This window comes from Seriola aureovittata, chromosome 19 (assembly GCF_021018895.1).
Source record: "Seriola aureovittata isolate HTS-2021-v1 ecotype China chromosome 19, ASM2101889v1, whole genome shotgun sequence".
Taxonomy (NCBI): domain Eukaryota; kingdom Metazoa; phylum Chordata; class Actinopteri; order Carangiformes; family Carangidae; genus Seriola; species Seriola aureovittata.
The window spans coordinates 24125968-24145000 of NC_079382.1; the positions used below are offsets into that span (position 1 = coordinate 24125968).

The 19033-nt window shown below is 44.2% G+C and overlaps 3 protein-coding genes across 8 annotated transcripts in view; 2 read left to right on the top strand and 1 right to left on the bottom strand.

Moving 5' to 3' along the window:
* Positions 1-493: 493 nt before the first annotated feature.
* LOC130187848 (neuroglobin-like) lies at positions 494-3743 on the bottom strand. 2 transcript variants are annotated; one of them, XM_056405774.1, is made up of 5 exons: positions 3167-3743; positions 1983-2090; positions 1768-1888; positions 1442-1510; positions 494-805 (listed from the first exon to the last, which is right to left on the bottom strand). In XM_056405774.1, exons 1-5 carry the CDS (start codon positions 3346-3348, stop codon positions 677-679), a joined length of 609 nt encoding a protein of 202 aa, XP_056261749.1. In that variant the 5' UTR covers positions 3349-3743; the 3' UTR covers positions 494-676. The 2 variants fall into 2 exon arrangements, with proteins under 2 accessions (XP_056261749.1, XP_056261750.1); XM_056405775.1 differs by lacking the exon at positions 1983-2090.
* Positions 3744-5770: 2027 nt separating this feature from the next.
* On the top strand, positions 5771-15325 carry tnfaip2a (tumor necrosis factor, alpha-induced protein 2a). Of its 4 annotated transcripts, XM_056404943.1 has the most exons (15): positions 5771-5906; positions 8471-8575; positions 9393-9823; positions 10316-10527; positions 11786-11900; positions 12334-12456; positions 12537-12631; positions 12707-12799; positions 12893-13019; positions 13105-13230; positions 13306-13455; positions 13646-13770; positions 14638-14773; positions 14961-15023; positions 15143-15325. In XM_056404943.1, the coding sequence occupies exons 1-14, from the start codon at positions 5861-5863 to the stop codon at positions 14973-14975; spliced, it is 1899 nt and encodes a 632-aa protein (XP_056260918.1). In that variant the 5' UTR covers positions 5771-5860; the 3' UTR covers positions 14976-15023; positions 15143-15325. The 4 variants fall into 4 exon arrangements, with proteins under 4 accessions (XP_056260918.1, XP_056260917.1, XP_056260916.1 ...); XM_056404942.1 differs by having other exon boundaries at positions 14961-15325; XM_056404941.1 differs by having other exon boundaries at positions 14638-15325.
* A 1505-nt stretch (positions 15326-16830) lies between these two features.
* Positions 16831-19033, top strand: part of LOC130187379 (MAP/microtubule affinity-regulating kinase 3-like) — a 13619-nt gene continuing 11416 nt past the window's right edge. Inside the window, exon 1 of one of the 2 annotated variants that reach the window (XM_056404938.1) lies at positions 16831-17388. In XM_056404938.1, the coding sequence (XP_056260913.1) occupies positions 17338-17388 (51 nt within the window). In that variant the 5' untranslated portion in view covers positions 16831-17337. The remainder of the gene's footprint in view (positions 17389-19033) is intronic. The other variant, XM_056404939.1, reaches the window with a different exon arrangement.

The window sequence follows — 19033 nt, forward strand, 5'->3', positions numbered from 1 at the left end:
CATTAGCAGCTTTACAAGAAACATTGTGAGTTAAGCATCAAACTTCTTTCCCATACCACCAACAGCTGAAACAAACACCAACGTCAACTCATGTCTTCTGTTTAAGTTAGCATGCTAACAGCGAGCTCCTGTCTCTATCACATATTTTCTCCTACTGAAGTTAGCATGCTAACAGCGAGCTCCTGTCTCTATCACATATTTTCTCCTACTGAAGTTAGCATGCTAACAGCTAGCTCTCTGATACTGAATCACGGTAGTGTCCAGAAGTAGCTGCTGAGAGAACATATAACCTGTTGTCTTATAAACACAATGATGGCTGAAGCTGTTAATGTTAAAATTAGCTATGTAGCATTAGCACAACTTTGAAAAATGTTAGACTAAGATTCCCAGCTGAGAGCTGATGGGTTGTGCTAAAGTCCTCATCACTGTTCCTGAACAGAGACTAACGACCAGAACCGAACACACCTGCATCACATGACGTTTCAACAACCAATCAGGGAAGAGTTTGGATTTTATTCACCAGGACATGCACAGGGTCAGAGGAAGTACCTCCACACAGCAATTTCAAAATAAGAGCCTACAGTAGAATGCTATGTAAACATTCACAGAGAAATATTCTACAGCTAATCAATAATAATCAATCAATAACGACCAAAGGTTTCTTAAAGCTCTGTCTCTAAACCTGTTTGGACACACTGACAGAAGGACGTCTGAGGACATCACTCTGGTTCCTCTGGTTCCTCTGGTTCCTCTGCTCCTGCTTGAAGCCTCTCTTCATGGTGCTGCTGATGTACAGGAACAAGGTCTGGAGGAACAGACACATGGAGAACAGTCCTGAGTTTATCAGTGAGTCTGAACTCTTCATCAACTGATACAAACAGCTCGGATCATCACATCAATGTCATTGATTATTGGTTATTAGTTATTATGTTTGTTTTTCAAAGTGTGACTGTATCTTTAAAAGCTCAGGAAGAAAATATCTTTTAGGATCCAGAGGAAACAGGTTCGAAGGTTCAGTCTGGACCAGCTCCGTCTGGATTCTGGACTCTGGTGGACCTCAGACTGGTCTCTGATATTTGTCTTGAGTAGGAACCAATGAGCCACAGATAGAGGAAGGACAGTATTGAGAGACGGACCAGCACACTGTTGGTTTCAGTCATTTAGATCATGATTCAGTTCATTACTGTTTAAAATGAAAGTGACAAGTTTCCTGTTTAAAAAGTAAAAGAGAAACAAACAAACAAACAAACAAAGGGGTGGGAGGGGGTTGGGGGGGTCAAAGGTCAGGATCAGTTTGTTTTTCAGACCCTGATCATAAATTAACCTGTACCACCTGTACAAACATGATATAGGTACAGGGGGACTAACGAGGTCAGGGGGCGGAGTCTCCTGTCTCATAAATCACCTGGTTCATGTTATGAGTTCAATAAACAGCTGTTACCTTCCAGGCGTCCTCCTGCTCTGACGTCCAGCGCTCCTTCATGGCTTGGATAAACTCCGCCCCCACAAACTGCAGCGAGACAGATAGTTTGTTTGATGAACACATAGGTGCAGTTCTGGTTGGGCGGGGTTAAAGCAAGCACATAAGAAGTCAACAGTGGTCAGAGGCTGTGTTCCGTTCCACCTGAAACCACACCCACCAGTGATGTCACAGTGTGCTGCAGTACACTGTGACATCACTGCAGCAGGTGAGAAATTAAAGTTCCTCTTCATGAACTGAACCAGATGTTTGGTGGTGGACCTGAACGCAGCAGGTGTCTGACTAACCTCGTAGTATTTTGGCGGGGCGTCGTAGACGTAATGCTTCCTGCCCAGATCCAGGATCAGCTGGTCTAGACGCTCGTCCTGGTCGATCCTGGCAACGGACTTCTCGATGAAGGACATGATCCTGCAGAGAAACCAAGACTGTCACACATAGAGTGTGTGTGTATGTGTGCATGTGTGTGAGAGTGTGTGTGTTTGTGTGAAAGTATGAGTGTCACCTGAGTCCGTGGGCTCGCAGCTCTCTGCTGGCCCGCAGAGTTTCAGGATCGTCCACCTCTTTGAACATGAAGAAGACGTCTTTACACTCTGGGTGAGTCTCGAACAGCCTCCGAGGATAAGAAGAAGAAAACCTCCTCACTGGTTCTCACTGGTTCTATGTGGTCTGGTTCTAAGTGGTCCGGTTTTGTGTGGTCTCGTTCTGTGTGGTCTGGTTCTATGTGGTCTGGTTCTAAGTGGTCCGGTTTTGTGTGGTCTCGTTCTGTGTGGTCTGGTTCTAAGTGGTCTGGTTCCAAGTGGTCTGGTTTCGTGTGGTCTGTTTTCGTGTGGTCTGGTTCTATGTGGTCTGGTTCTATGTGGTCTGGTTCTATGTGGTCTGGTTCCAAGTGGTCTGGTTTCGTGTGGTGTGGTTCTATGTGGTCTGGTTCCAAGTGGTCTGGTTTCGTGTGGTCTGGTTCTGTGTGGTCTGGTTCTATGTGGTCTGGTTCCAGGTGGTCTGGTTTCGTGTGGTGTGGTTCTATGTGGTCTGGTTCCAAGTGGTCTGGTTTCGTGTGGTCTGGTTCTATGTGGTCTGGTTCTATGTGGTCTGGTTCCAAGTGGTCTGGTTTCGTGTGGTCTGGTTCTGTGTGGTCTGGTTCTATGTGGTCTGGTTCCAGGTGAACTGGGTCTGAAGGATGAGCTTGCTAGTTCTGAATGACCTCCTATCGACTGGGTTTTTAACCAGGCCACGCCCTCATTACCCACAATTCCACTGAGCACAGTGAGGACTGACCCGGTCCTCATGAACATGTGTCGTTACCATGGAAACAAACAGACAGGAACCATTTGCATCAGGTTTTGCATTGAACTGCCGTGACATCACACAGGTAAATATTCAGGTAATAAAACATCCAATAAACCTCCAGGGAGACTGAAACCAGAATGTCTGTTGGGGACAGAGTCTCCCGGTCGTTTCCGTGGAAACGCTGAACTAACGACTATCGTCACAAAACTATTATTTTGACAGTCGAGGCTCATAATATGACTTTTATTGTGAAAGTCTGTCCTCAGGGATCTGCTCTCCAAGGTTCTTTAAAGAATAAATCAGACTGAACCAGAACCAGACCCCGTGTGCAGAGACCTGGGTTCTACCACAGACCCTTTAACCTGACATGTGATTATTGGATATTGATTGTCAGTAACTCACCTGACGAACATGATGACCCCCACCCTGCTGACGTCATCCTGGATCTCTCTCCAGCTCTGCTTGATCACCTCGCGGATCTGCGCGCTCAGACTCACCTGGACCACATCATCTTCACCCCCCCCATTCTCATCATCTCCCGGCGGCCAGGAGCGCGGCGCCTCCGCTGAGAGAGGGCAGCCCATTACAGAACACACCGTAAATACCACCGGGACTACACCGCAACTCCCGCCACAAACACGCCGCAGAATGCGCTTTAGTGTCGGCAGCGACACAGAAGAACCTCCGCCCTAAGATCCGCAGAAACAGCGGCAGGTCCAGCTGCTTCTGTCCGGGTCAAACTTCATCTGCTGCGGGCTGCTCAGAGTTTACAGCCCACTTTAAACCAGACATACGCACACACACACACACACGCACACACACACGCACGCACACGCACACACAGACACACACACCTTTCTATACTGTGGTGTTTATCAGTACTTATATATAATGTTTGTTCATGAAGTTACACACAGTTACAGTTACTGTGTTTCAAATCAAAAGTCACGTATTTAATTTATACAAACTTAACTTGTTAGTTGTTAGTTGTTAACCCCCCCCCCCCCCCCCACACACACACACACACACATTTCATTTGAATATATTATTGTTCTGTAAACAGTAAACAGTGTTCTGTAAACGGTGACAGAGTTGGGCAGGTTGATGCCTTCAGGGGCTGTAGGAAATACCAACACCACGCTAATGGGATAGGTTGTTTGGCCTCTGTCAATCAAATCAGGAAAGACTCACACAGTCAGAGTCCAGCTGTTTCCTCACACAGCTGATAAGCGGATCGATTACTTTGATTTGTTTAGCCTCAGGTTTTTTCCTCTTTTATTTGTTCAATCTCTCCAGATGTGACTTCGCCCCTTGGTCTGGAAGTGGAGCTGCAAGTGTGCTGACTCCACACCCTCCCTCAATCACAGATCTTTGCACTGATTGGCTGAAAAGGAATGTCAATCATGAGAATTTAAACTCCGCCCATTGCTGCTCTGGCTCCGCCTCCTCCACAGATAGAGCTGCACCTGGAAAATAAATGTGATGATGTCACTGCTGCTCAGGTACACACAGTTTGATAACAGATTATTGCTGATCAATAAAACCATGAAAATGTTCCTTTACTGTGTTTTTACTGTGAAAGCCTCACCTCTCACCTGGGCTTGCCCCTCTGTGACATCACTGCTGACATCATCAGGAGGCCAGCGGAGCTCTCCACTCTCCACCTCTCCTCTGTCTGTTGGCTCCACCACAATTGACGGGAGGCACCTGGAAGGTTTTGGAAAATGCTTCACAGAGTCTAGAGACACCTGAAGAGGAAGAACCAATCAGAGAGCTTGTTGCTGACGTCAGCTGGACTCACCTGTTGGTGATCCCTGAGCTCACTGTGATGACAGGTCGGTCAAAGGACAAGTCACCTGGAGGGCCACTGCGTCCTCCCCAGAGGCTCTGCCCACCGCTGAGTCACAGGTGTTCACCTCGGTCATCTCGACCAGAGAGTGGAGCCAGAGAGCACACAGGAAGCTGAGAGGAGACAAAATAAAAACATTAGCACGCTTGTTAGCACACTGGTTAGAACACTGTTAGAACATTGTTAGCACACTGGTGAACACAGGTTAGCAAACTGTTAGCACACTGCTAGCATTCTGGTTAGCATACTGCCAGTTCCTGTGAATGGAGCGGTTTGTTTCAGGAGAGGACCGAACTGTGATGAGCCAAGACCAGCATGTGAACGTGTTCTTGACAGGGTTCCAGGGTTTCCTAAGAAGGGTTTCAGGGGTTCTATACAGATTCTTGTTGAGTTTTGTGGTGGCTGGGGTTCTTCAGAGGGATCCAGGGGTTCTGGTAAATGGTTTAGGGTCTCCTGAGAGGGTCTTCCTGGTGTTCTCCTGCTGTTGTTTCTGTCACTGTCAGATCCTGGTCTGATGTGAGACCTGAGCTCAGACCAGGAACTTAAACCTCTGACGCTCTTGATTATTTAACAGCGTTAATGAGAAACAGAACCTGAACACATCACAGCTGACAGACAAGCAGTCCTGTCACCATGACTACCAATGTATTTTTTAAATGATGTGTCATTGAGGAACTTCTTTACTTCATCATCATCATCATCATCATCATCATGAAGAAGATGATGATGATGATGATGAAGAACGTTTTATATCTTCAGATGTGAAGCTCGCTGTCGACCAGACGACTCAGCTCTTGATTCAAATTCAGGTGTCTCTTCCTGTGTGTGTGTGTGTGTGTGTGTGTGTGTGTGTGTGTGTGTGTGTGTGTGTGTGTGTGTGTGTGTGTGTGTGGAGGGGGAGGGGAGGTGAGGATGGGGAAGAGAGGGGAGGGGAGGTGAGGGATAAGAACGAGTGTATAATTTAAAATGAGCTGAACAGTTTCAGACGCATTCAGTTTTTCTTCTTTTATCTTTTATTTTATGAACTAATTGATTTACTTGTTCGATTAAATCTTTACGGGGGGGGGGGGGGGGGGGCCTGAAACAGAAAGTGAAAGTGTCTGAGAGGAGGAGGAGGAGGAGGGAGATGCTCTGAGACTCTTCAGGAGGTTTTCAGACATCAGTCGTCTCAGACAGAAGATTCTGGATCCTGGTCCTGATACTAAACCCTCTGCTGGTTTTGGCTGATCTGGATCCTGGTCCTGAGGATGTGGGTTTCCCTTCGGTCCAGCAGGAGTCAGCAGAGCAGCAGCGGTGAGACCATCTTTGATTCCACATCATGGTTCAGGGTGTTTCCAGAGATGATCCAGTGACTTAAGACATGTTTATATATGTTTATATATGTTTATATATGTTTATATATGTTTATATATGTTTATATATGTTCATACATGTTTATATATGTTAATATATGTTTATATATGTTTATATATGTTTATATATGTTTATATATGTTTATATATGTTTATACATGTTTATATATGTTTATACATGTTTATACATGTTTATATATGTTTATATATGTTTATATATGTTTATATATGTTTATATATGTTTATACATGTTTATATATGTTTATACATGTTTATACATGTTTATATATGTTTATATATGTTTATACATGTTTATATATGTTTATATATGTTTATACATGTTTATATATGTTTATATATGTTTATACATGTTTATACATGTTTATACATGTTTATATATGTTTATACATGTTTATATATGTTTATATATGTTTATATATGTTTATATATGTTTATATATGTTTGTACATGTTTATATATGTTTGTACATGTTTATACATGTTTGTACATGTTTATATATGTTTGTACATGTTTATACATGTTTATATATGTTTATACATGTTTATACATGTTTATATATGTTAATATATGTTTATACATGTCTATACATGTTTATACATGTTTATACATGTTTATATATGTTTATACATGTTTATATATGTTTATATATGTTTATATATGTTTATATATGTTTATATATGTTTGTACATGTTTATATATGTTTATATATGTTTATATATGTTTGTACATGTTTATATATGTTTGTACATGTTTATACATGTTTATATATGTTTATACATGTTTATACATGTTTATATATGTTAATATATGTTTATACATGTCTATACATGTTTATACATGTTTATACATGTTTATATATGTTTATACATGTTTATATATGTTTATATATGTTTATATATGTTTATATATGTTTATATATGTTTGTACATGTTTATATATGTTTATACATGTTTATATATGTTTATATATGTTTATACATGTTTATATATGTTTATATATGTTTATATATGTTTATATATGTTTATACATGTTTATATATGTTTATATATGTTTATATATGTTTATATATGTTTATACATGTTTATATATGTTTATATATGTTTATATATGTTTATACATGTTTATATATGTTTATATATGTTTATATATGTTTATATATGTTTATACATGTTTATATATGTTTATACATGTTTATATATGTTTATATATGTTTATACATGTTTATATATGTTTATATATGTTTATATATGTTTATATATGTTTATACATGTTTATATATGTTTATATATGTTTATATAGCCTATGTTTATTGGAAAAATGGTTACGGTACATATAATTGTAATAGTATATTTACAGTGCACATATAAAAATATATAGATGTACTGTATATACTATATACAGTACATCTATATACTGTACATATATACAGTATATAGATGTACTGCACAACACATTGCTGGTCTGGAGTGGACCTCTGAAGGTCTCTGTGGTGTCTGGCAGCAGGTCCTTGAAGTCCTAGAGGTTTTGAGGTGGAGCTGATCTGGCTCAGACTCCAGATACTTGATCTGGATCAGATCTCTGAGTCCTCTTCCCACAATGCATCCTGCTGGACCAGGTCAGCATGGAGACTCTGGTCTGGACTGAGAGGTCCGGATGTGCTGCATCATCTGAATTAGCAGTGACGTCACACAGGAGCACCTGTGTTACAGGAAAAACCAGACCGCGAGCCGCCTCCTGCATGTTTAATGAGCCGATACCTCAAACGTGTTTAAACCCGCCCCTCTCCTCCGCGCCGCGCAGTCAGAGAATCAAACGACGGAGAGATGGAAGGTAGGAAGAAGCTGCGGGACGTCGATTATACTTTAAAACTTCGCTTTAATGTGGGTGTTTTATTCTGAAGGAGTTGATTCATTTCCGCTCAGGAGAGACGTTTTCTGCGCGTGAACAGTTAAAATTTGAAACGTCATTAATGGATCAAAGAGTTTGAAGAAAAGAAAAGCTCGACATTAAAATCACACGTGATAATCTGCTGCTGTGTTTACAGATGTTACAGATGTTGATTGTTTACAGATGTTACAGATGTTGATTGTTTTCAGATGTTACAGATGTTGATTGTTTACAGATGTTACAGATGTTGATTGTTTACAGATGTTACAGATGTTGATTGTTTACAGATGTTGATTGTTTACAGATGTTACAGATGTTGATTGTTTACAGATGTTACAGATGTTGATTGTTTACAGATGTTACAGATGTTTCTTCACTGAAGGTTCAAGTCGTAAAACTTGGACCAAACTTCAAAAACTTTTGAACTTTAAATTAAATTTCAATTAATATGTTTATTTAACGTTTGTCCCGGACATTCCGCCTCCTGAGTCAGATGTTCTCATTCAGTTCTCCACAGAACACTGGCTGCAGAATGTGAAATGTTTTAACTTTATTATTCTAACGATGTTGTGAATAAAGTTGGTGTTGAATGTTCAGCAGGAGGTGATGAGCGAGGAGAAGAGAGGAGGAGACTGCCAAAACTGAAGAACCCCACTAAATTCTGGAAGAACCGCAGAAAGCAGAACCACAACCACACTGAAGGTCAGAACCATGTAAAACCAACAGAACCTCATCAAATCAGAACCAATAGAGCCTCATTAGGTCAGACCCAGTTGATCATCAGGTCAAACTCTCATCAGGTTAGAACTTTGTCAACTAGAACCAACACAACCTTAAGTGGAACAGAGAAACTACTCTTCTTCTCAGAACCAGAGGACTGTGAACTAGAAATAGCAAATCAACAGCTAGAACCCAAAGAACTTCAGGTAGAACCAACCCACCTTTAGCTAGAACCAACAGAACCCCAAGCAGAACTAACAGAACCCCAAGCAGAACTATCAGAACCTCACTAGGACCAACACAACCACAGCTTGAACCCACAGAACTCAACTAGAAGTTACAGAACTTTCTGTGAAAACAAAGTGAACCCCAGCTAGAACCCACAAACCACCCTGCAGAACCTCAGACCAGAACCTCATGTAGAATAAGCTTAATCTCAGATAGAACCAACAGAACCACCACTAGAACAAACTGAATGTTACATTTGAACCAAGGGAACGTGAGGTGGAACCAACAAAACGTCTGATAAAACCCAGAGAACCTTAATGTTCATCTGAATCATCCAAATCAACTCGAACCAGTGGAACCTTACATATTACCAAGAACTTAAGATAGAACACAGTAATGACCACAAGTACATCAGATAGAATATAGAACATTATGTGGTCCAGTCCAGATCTCTCAGTGAACTGTTCCAGCTTTTCTTCTGTAGTCTCCCACAGGTCGAGGTTCTCCAGGAGAACTCACTCATCAGTCAGTTGTTGGTGGTTTAAACCGGTTCTCCACTGTGTCCAAGCAGACAGTGAGGTAGACGGTGTGGAGGAGCAGCGGGAGGAGCTGCTGGAGGAGGTCAGCAGGAAGCTGATCCTCAGGGAGGAGCAGCTCTTCACTCAGGACTGTCCCAGTGAGGATGAGGACCAGCTGCACAAAGACCTGGAGGACCTGAAACTGCACATCTGGATGGCGGTCGACAACACCTTCACCTCCCCCTCCTCCTCAGGACAGCTTGACGTCCTGAGGAGTGCCATGGCCTCAGTCCAGCAGCAGGAAGTGCAGGACCGGCGCTGGATGGAGACAGGTCCTGAGGACAGGTTCCCGGCGTGGCGTCCTCTGAGGTGCCTCAGCACTCATAACGCTCTGCTGCAGAACATGGTGGAATCCAGACTAACGAAGGCTGCGGAGGACGAGTCGAGTGGAATCGACGGACTTTCCTCTCCCCTGAAGAGGGAGGTGAGTCCATGAGAACCACAAAATACATAAAGTAAAAGGAGGGTTGTATCAGACTGGGAGCCGGTTCCACAGTGATCTGTCAGATCAGTCCGATGTCAGTCAGAAAAATAAAGACTGACTCATTTTAAGGCAGAAACATCAGACTGACTCAGGTCTGAGACCAGTGTTACCATGGTAACAATCAGTGACACCTGCACTGACCAGTAGCATCCAACAACAACAAACAGGGAAATATATCTGATCATTTTTGGTTTGCTAATGTCATTACAGAGAGAGCCAAGACAAGGGAAATTGTTTTTAGAGACAGCAGCCATTTTGTCTTTATTGTTTCTCTCTTCAGTAAAATGTGTTGTAAAACAAACATGTTCTGCTGAAGGTAAACAGAGCTCAGTGGTTAGATGTGGATCCTCGGTTAGCCTCTGAAGTCTGTTTGTTCTATGACACAGTCAGAGTCTGTCTTTGAGAACCCCGGACTCAGACCTGTCTCTGCAGGTGTGTCATCTGGGGAGACGTGTGAGGGACGACCTGCTGACGGTGGCAAGGACGGTGAAGGACTGTTACCCTGCAAACATGGACATCCTGAACATCTACGCCGCCCTCTACCATCAGAGGTTCTCGGCTCGGCTGACTGAACTCGCCTCGTCTGGACTGGGAGTGGACGACTGCAGCTACCTGCTGTTCTGGGTCAACCACTGCTACCCACAGTGAGTCTCACCTAAGGATCTGATTCATAGGGGAGCAAAAGGTCACTAAGAGAACTGAGAGATTGGTTCTGACGTTTGAAGAACAACAGGACTGACAAGACCTGGTCCTGGAGTCTTTGCTAAAACCTCAGCAGCTGAAAGCCGTGAGACAGTGAGACAGTAGAAGAGGCCGAAGACCAGTCTGAACCAGTCTGAACCAGTCTGTGTTCCTGGAGCCAGGGAAACTCTGGACTGTGAAACACATTCAGGTTCTGGTTCTGGTCTGGTCTGGTCTGCTGGGAGGTTCTTCTTTTATCCTCTTTTATTTTTGTTTGTTTGTTAGTTTGTCAGCAGGCTTACACAAAAAGTCCTGATGTGATCTGCAGCAGACTTGTGGAGGGATGGGTCCTGGTCCGGGGAAGAACCCGTTAGGTTTTAGTGCTGATCCAGTTAAAGCGGTGGATCAAGTAGTTTTTTTTATCTCTTTCCTTAACATTGAAATTTTAGTCAGTTTCCAAGTAAAGTTTGAATCTTGATGTAAAATGTGACGACGTCAGACTCAGAGTTCATTGGTTCAGACTCATTGGGCCTCATTCACCAACCATTCTTAAGAAGAAATTCCTTCTTTAAACCCACTTACACACTTTTTACGAAGATTCTGACGTTCACCAATGTTTTCTTTGTTGGGATTTGTTCTTAGGTGAGAACAGAATCTACGCACACTCAAGAGCTCTCTTACGCACATTTGAGTGCTGCCATGTTTGAACAAAATAAGTGGTTATTGTGTTTTCTTCGGTTCTACAGTTATATTATAGGCCTATTACATTATTTAAATCAAAATAATATTTTTGTCATTTATAATATTTTTTTTAAAAATAACTTGTTATTTTACAAAGCATTATGGTCTTTTGAAATAAATGAAGGCTACATTAACACTGAACTGTCGTGCTGCTGTCCGTTTACCGATACTAATTGGGGCCAACTGGCACACGCTTTGAGTTTACAAGGAGATTGGCATTCATCAATCTAAGAATACAGATGCGCACAATTCTGCAGTTTAAGAACACGTTCATGAATGTGACGTAGAGTTTTCTTAACAACTTAAGAAAGAATTTAAGAAAATACTTAAGAAGATATTGGTGAATGAGGCCCAATGTTACGACTTTCTGCTGCAGCTGTTCATGTGAAAATCTGCGACTGTCTGGGGCCACAGGTGGTCCGGAACCAGTCCGGGGCCAAAGTGTGTGGAACCTCAGGTGTGTCTGTGTTTCTTCCTTAGTGATATATTAGAACATGAAGACCTGGATGGAAAGATAAAGACGGCCTGTCTGGGTTCTCTGCTGCTGCAGAATCATCTGAACCGGCTGGAGAACCAGTACTTAACCCACAAAGAGGTCAGAACCAACAGAACACTGATCTAATTTAATGTTCTGCTACTTTGTTGAACTAATTTGATTTGGAAAGGTGACATCACAGAACATCACAGAACACCACAGAACATCACAGGTGACATCACAGGTGACATCACAAAACACCACAGAACATCACAGTTGACAACACAGGTGACATCACAGAACATCACAGAACACCACAGAACACCACAGAACATCACAGGTGACATCACAGGTGACATCACAAAACACCACAGAACATCACAGTTGACAACACAGGTGACATCACAGGTGACATCACAGAACATCACAGAACACCAGAAGAACATCACAGGTGACATCACAGAACACCACAGGTGACATCACAGAACATCACAGAACACCACAGAACATCACAGGTGACATCACAGGTGACATCATCATGTCTGTCCTTCAGGACCAGGTGAAGCTGTGGCTTAGCACTGCGTTAAAGAAAGAAGAGGAGAGCTGGTTGAACGGCAACATGCCTGAACTCATTGACAGCTATTACTTCAGCCCGCTGGCCGTAGATGTCATACAGGTGAGACAGAGTCAGCACAGGTGAGACACAGGTGAGAGGTTTTAACAGGTGATGATATGTGGTGGTGTTTGTGTCTCCAGGTAGTGAACAGCTTCCTGACTGAGTTCACCTGTGTTATAAGAGACCAGAGCAAAACTCAGAGGATCACAGCTCACCTGGAGAACTTCCTCAGCAGGTAGTCCACGCCCACCACACACAGCACGACCAGCAATCTGTTGATGAGTGTCAACACATGTGAAATGTGTTCCAGCTACAAGAAGAGCATGGAGGAGTTTGTGAGGGGAAACCATGGCAACGCCCACTGTGTGATCAAAGCTCATCTGGTCTGTGAGGAGCAGTTCAGGTGATTGATTTGACTTTGATTACCTGCATGTACTGATGATGTGAGGGCTGACCTGTTCTCTGCAGCTGATTGGCTGTATCTGAATCTCTTCAGGGATTACATCACAGGTGCAACAGGAAGTCTGTCTGAGCAGCAGAGACGACGCTGTCTGGAAACACTGTCTGCCCTGAGAGATTGTGGGTACAGGTATTTCACCTGTCCCATTGACGTCCAGCTGAAGGTACAAATACTTTGTGTACTGATGTCACTGTAGTGATGTCATCTGCATCTGTCCAGGTGTGTTACAGTCACCTGTGTGTGTCCAGGTGTGTTACAGAGACCTGTGGACGTCTGTCTGGTTGGACGGCTCACTTCCTGTCGTCTCCTGTCTGCTGGACTCTCTGAGCCGACACCTGAGGGACCTGACTGACCTGAAACCGGCCTGCAGGCAGGTGAGACGGTGTTTACCTGTTTACCTGTCTGTTTCCCACCTGTCTCTCTCACCACCTGTCTCTCTGTCCCTCCAGTCCCTGCTGAGTGTCGTCCATCGGGACGTGGTTCTTCGTTACGTGAAGAGGATGATGAAGACCAGGATGAAGAGCAGAGAGCAGCAGGGGGGTGGAGCTCAGCGGATGAAAGAGGACGCTCAAATGATCAACGACTTCTTCAGAGAGGGGGTGAGATGTGCACACACACACATGTGCACGCTCAGACAGGCAGACAGACAGACAGAGCTACTTCCTGGTCAGACATGTGGGGGTGTGGCTAAAACCAGTGTCATGAAGTGACATGAAAATGTGGGACCAGTATAAATGATGGTTTGTTTCCTGAGCTGACTGACCCGGTCTCGGTCTCATCTGTCCTCAGGGCTGCAGCGGGTCCTTTTGGCTCGGGGAGGTTCTCTCCAGCATCGCCGAGGTTCTCCATCTGCAGGATCCAGGAAGTGTTCAGCTGGAGATGGTCAGTCTGGCCAGGACGTTCCCAGACCTCAGGTACGCAGACGTGATGGGCTCTCACCTGTTACAGGTGACAAGTCAGATGAGTCTGTATTCAGTCACACGACCAGGTGGTGTCATGACGATGTGTTTCCAGCTCTGTCACACACTGTCGGACATGTTGAGAGTCCAGGTGAGGTGCGGGTGCAGGTGTGGACGTGAACGCTGACATGTCTGCTACATGCTAACATGCTACATGCTAACATCAACATGTCCAGCTGAGGCTGGAGAGTCGTTAGTTTTGAAGGTGACGAAACACTGGGTCACTTCCTCTTTAGAGACTGACAGAGTCCAGATCAGACCAGCAGATGAACCTGAGGTTTATGATGTCACAGATGAAAAAAGTCACATGACGAGGTTGATCAGAAGACCAGCGTTGTGTCTCTAGACCAGGACAGTCAGGACCAGAGACCTCTTGTGTTCAGGTCATCTCATTCTCATGAACCTGAAATGTCCATTTGGACTCAGGGATGACCTGATTAGATTCTAATGTTCAAAGGTTAAAGGTCACGGTGACATCATCATTCTGCAGAAACATTATTCAACTCTATAACTGGCTGGAACAAGTGAAGATGATGATGTCAGGACATCTACCTGTGCTCACCTGTCTCATGTACAAACACTGACGCACTGACCTGGATCTGCTGTGTGAGAAAAACCTGGTTGCCGTGGAGACGGCAGGTGTGGCCGTGTGGAGCTCAGGTGTCACAGGTGTGTGAAGAAATAGAAAAGTACTGAGAGGATTCATGTTCACTCTGTGTGTGTCTCTGTGTGTGTGTGTGTGTGTGTGTGTGTGTGTGTGTTGTGTGTGTGTGTGTGTGTGTGTACTTGATATTGAATCTGTTCTGTCTCGTCTCTCCTCAGTGACGATCACGTGTCGGCGCTGCTGTCTCTGAAAACCAACCTATCAGCTGCTGACGTTCGCTCGATCAGGAAGAGTGTGGAGGAGAACCGCCTCTTCGATGTCTCCACCAATCAGAGCCCTCCGTTCTTCTCCAAGGTCAAAGTAAAATGGATCAATAATAAGATCAATAAGATGGGACTGTAGAGCATTTTAGCTTGTTAGCCAGTTAGCATTTTAGCCTATTAGCCTGCTAGCAGAACCACTCAGTATCTATGTATCTAATGACTGATGTGTTTGTTTATGTTGTTAGAACTGAAGGATGTAAACAGTATTTATCCAACAGTCAGTTCTGAAGTGATCTGATTGGACGAGTCATTCCATGAAGCTGATACACTTTTAACTCCAGGTATCACTCCTCTTCACAGCTGATCTATTAACCGTTAATCAGCGTCACATTAACGTCGTTATCGATCTCAGATTGTAACAAAGATGAAAATATTTCATATAAATATATCTGTTCGTCAGGAGAGGATGAAGGAAGAAGGTGGATCCTTCAGAGACACCTGAGGGAACGAGGAGACGAGGTAGCAGCTAGTGTCACTGTGCAGGTCAGGAAAATGTTTATGTGTTGCTTAGCAACAGTCCAGTACCGGTCCAGGAACTATTTGTGTTGGTGTAGACAAATCAATGATGAAATAAACAAACTAATCATAATCTGTTGTTGCTTATTGAACTAAGATGGTGCTGGTACAATTGTTGTTACCACTTCACAGATTAACAGCTGATTTATTTATTGATCAATATTTAAGCAATATCAAGTCAATCATCATTTATTAATGAGTAATTAAAAGGCTCCCACCAGTTATTGATGGTAGTAACTCATTAATTAATTGGTCAGATTAATGAGTAGCATTAACTTGATTTCGCCAAGTAGTGAGCCGGCATCAATGAAAACTGTTATTGCCTGTTTTTGATTATTTATTTATGATTTATAAAGGGTTAATAACCTAATTAATAACTGATTATAAACCCTTTATGAGGCTAGTCTTATTGCGAAATGATACATGACTTTTGTATAAAAGCTGCGGCGTCGTACCTATGACCAAATCACAGCCGAGCTGATAGTCAGGACATCATTCACTCTGTGATATTGCTTAAATATTGATCAATAAATAAATCAGCTGTTAAATAAATCAGTACTGATTGATTATTAACAGTGTGGATGAGTTCTCAGTCTGTCTCCTCCTCATTCCTCAACAACCATCAGACTGTCTGTCCGAGCTGCTCTGGAAACTTTCCAAACCCTCCCTGGAAAATATTTCCAGCCTCAGGTCTGTGCTCCAGGAAAAACACTTCCCGATGGATCTCAACCCCCAACCCTCCTCACCTCGCTCTATCATCATCATCAGCATTATCACACAGGATTCATGTATCTGCCTCAAACATCCAGAGTCACTCCTGGTGGTTGTACAGCCTGTCTCTGTTAAGGTCAGATACAGAGATCACAGTTTGATCACAGACATTGAAGTGGTGCACACTTATAAATACCAAGGTGTGCACCTGGACAATGAACTGCACTGGTCCCTGAACACAGATGCCATCTACCTGAAGGGGCGGAGCCGGCTCTTTTTCCTCAGAAGGCTCAGGTCCTTTGACTTCTGCAGTGAAATGCTGCACGTTTTATCAGTCAGTGGTGGCCAGTGTAACTCTGTAATGCTGCAGTCTGTGGGGCGGCAGCATGTCAGACAAACACAAAGAGACTGGACAAGCTGGTCAAAGAAGCTGCGTCTGTGCTGCAGGAGTCTGGACTCACTCGGGACTCCTGAGGACGGAAACAGTCACTGAACATTAGATCCAACAGTTAGAGTCGGAAATGACCTGACGCTCATATTAAAGAAGAGAAGACGAAAGATCAGGTTCATCTTCATGTCAGTGAAGTCATCAATAATCAATGATCATCTGTTAATGTCGGCTGCCCCCTGCTGGTTAAACACTGAAGCTGTATCACAGCAGCATGAGGCTCGAACAGTTGCTGGTGACTGACACGAGGCGAGAAATTCCCACTGATACACACATCAGGTAGTGTATCAGTGGGACTGCGATGCTTCCTACTGTCCGCTCTGTCCAGTCACCCTAGCAACAACAAACGCTGCCGCTTAGCCCGATCAACCAATCACATTCCGCGCTGCTTCCGACGTCACATCCTGTCAGCGCGCTGGGTTTGGTTAGTCCTCCATCTTGGCTTTGGCTAGCGGAACGGCTAGCAGAGTCTGTCCGGAGAGGATGAGGAGGAGCTGAACGGACCGGGACCCACTGCCAGACTCACAGAACCAGGATTGTCCCCTTGACCTTACCCGAGACAGAGACCAGCAGGCGGATCTGGACCCGCTCTGGACCGAGAAACACACACCCGGTTCTGCCGGGCTGCTAGCGAGCTAGCCGGGTTACCTTAGCCAGCAAAGAGGAACTGTTGCTCCCGGTCACTTCGGATCGATGTCGGTTAAAAACTGCCGGAAAAGAAGCCGAGCCGAGCTGAGCCGGGCCAGATAACGCTCTGGTCCCGTAGCCAGGACTGGAGCCAGTGATGCCGGGTGAAAACCTGCTGATAAACGCAACCTGAAGCGAACGAAGCCCTCAGACAGTCCGCTAAGTTTAGACAGGTGTTCAGGGGCGGACAGGCGGCTTCATGACCGAACCTCTCTCACACTGACCCGGGTAACATGTCCGCCAGGACCCCCCTGCCCACTGTCAACGAGCGGGACGCCGAGAATGTGAGTTTAACCCTCAGTCTGTTTGAACTGTTGATTGTTGTTAAAAGTATGCCACCAACGGACAAATTAATCATTCAAACCCTGTACAGTCCTCATTAAGGGCTGATACCACGAAGCCCTTTATTTATGGATCATTCCTGGATTACACGGTATCAGTGTGAACACACCCGGCAGGTGGGTTACCGGTTCTCTTCAAAGGTTTCCAGGTGTTTCCATGTCAATCAGTGTGGATCCTGTCCTGGAGGAGGGTTCAAGAGTCCTTGGGAAGGTTTGTAGGGTCTCTTAGAGGGTTCAGGTGTCTCAGGAGGCATTACAGTGCTCCTGAAGTGGGCTCCAGGGAACCAGGGTCCACTACCCACGAGACAGATACCTCATCGGTGCCTGGTAAGTTTTCAGTGTCTCCAAAAGGGGTTCCAGGAGTCCCAGGTGGTGCTCTGGTGCTGCTGTAGTGAGGACCAGGAGTCCATTAGGAGAAGTTCATTCATTCTTGGAGATGTTCTGGAGAAGTTTTGAAGAGCAGCTAAGAGGCCTCTACCTGAGGAGGAGGATGTCTCAGTAAGTGTTTAAAGTTTCTCCTTGAGGAGGTGTTGGGTCCAGGTTTGAGAAGATTTGAGGGTCACAGTATGTCATTTTCATGGTAATGTAAATATGACAGTACAGTAAATGTTCTGTACAGTGATTGGCTGAACAGCGCCATGTAACCGGTGCCGTTAAAATTGACACGCTCTGTCAAACTTTAATCGTTCTCAGTAATTTGTATCCTACAGGTCCGGGTCTAGATGGGACTCTGTCTGGGTCTGACCCGGACCAAGGTCCCCCTGTTAGTGACCTCAGCACTAATGGAGAGGTGCTAACTGTTGAACGGTATTATCACATCACCCTGTGGTCCTGAGGGTTCTGTTAGAGACTGAGTTCGAGGCTGAGGCTTTTACTGTGGTTATTTTTTCAGCTGTGTAGATCTGTGCTGGGTGTAGCTGTCAGACAGCAGGGCTGCAGAGACCGTTGGAGGTTCTCCAGGAGGTTCCAGGAGTTCTTGCCACAGTTGTAGGGTCATGTAGAAAGACGACCTGCAGTGAGAGGGCCCTGCCTCGTAATATGAATAATAATTTTACAGTGAATAATGTTCAAATGAAGCAGGTGTATCTACCTGTATGACACTACCTGCTCCAGGTCCTTCTCTGTCATTCAGTGCTGTAGTCCAATCAGAGTGCAGCTTGTGATGTCACATGTCACATGTCTGTAGCTGAAACCCTGAATGGACGAAGCGTTCTCAAAGTCAAGCTGCTGTAAGCTGAACCTAACAGACTTTACTTATGGATCAATCAGTGATTTATCGATTGATTATTTTCTCACTGGACAGTAGAGACACGTGTTGACACTTGTCCTCAGGGACGTTTTCAGATGTCTCAAAGAGATCTAGACCAACATGTAGATGTCTGTGGACTCTTCAGTCATGTGGTTTGTGGCTGATCTGGATCAAAATAAGAACCAGACCACATTCTCATAATAAAAATGTTTAGTATTTATTGATCAGATAGTGGGTTGTTAATTTTTATTCCTCCACACCACCGACAGTCAGAGTGGCAGCCATTTTGTTTTCAGGTTTTCCTTCCATCTCATTCTCATGGACACAATATCTGTCTCT

Excerpts from the sequence above, each read along its gene's own strand:
- LOC130187848 (XM_056405774.1), bottom strand. The coding sequence starts at position 3,348 with ATGGGCTGCCCTCTCTCAGCGGAGGCGCCGCGCTCCTGGCCGCCGGGA. Across the intron at positions 1,511-1,767 it reads CCCCGCCAAAATACTACGAG|TTTGTGGGGGCGGAGTTTAT; the intron begins GTTAGTCAGACA and ends GTCTCGCTGCAG. Across the intron at positions 806-1,441 it reads AGCAGGAGGACGCCTGGAAG|ACCTTGTTCCTGTACATCAG; the intron begins GTAACAGCTGTT and ends CTGTTCCTCCAG.
- tnfaip2a (XM_056404941.1), top strand. The coding sequence starts at position 5,861 with ATGTGGGTTTCCCTTCGGTCCAGCAGGAGTCAGCAGAGCAGCAGCG. Across the intron at positions 5,907-8,470 it reads GAGTCAGCAGAGCAGCAGCG|CAGGAGGTGATGAGCGAGGA; the intron begins GTGAGACCATCT and ends TTGAATGTTCAG. Across the intron at positions 8,576-9,392 it reads GAACCACAACCACACTGAAG|ACAGTGAGGTAGACGGTGTG; the intron begins GTCAGAACCATG and ends GTGTCCAAGCAG.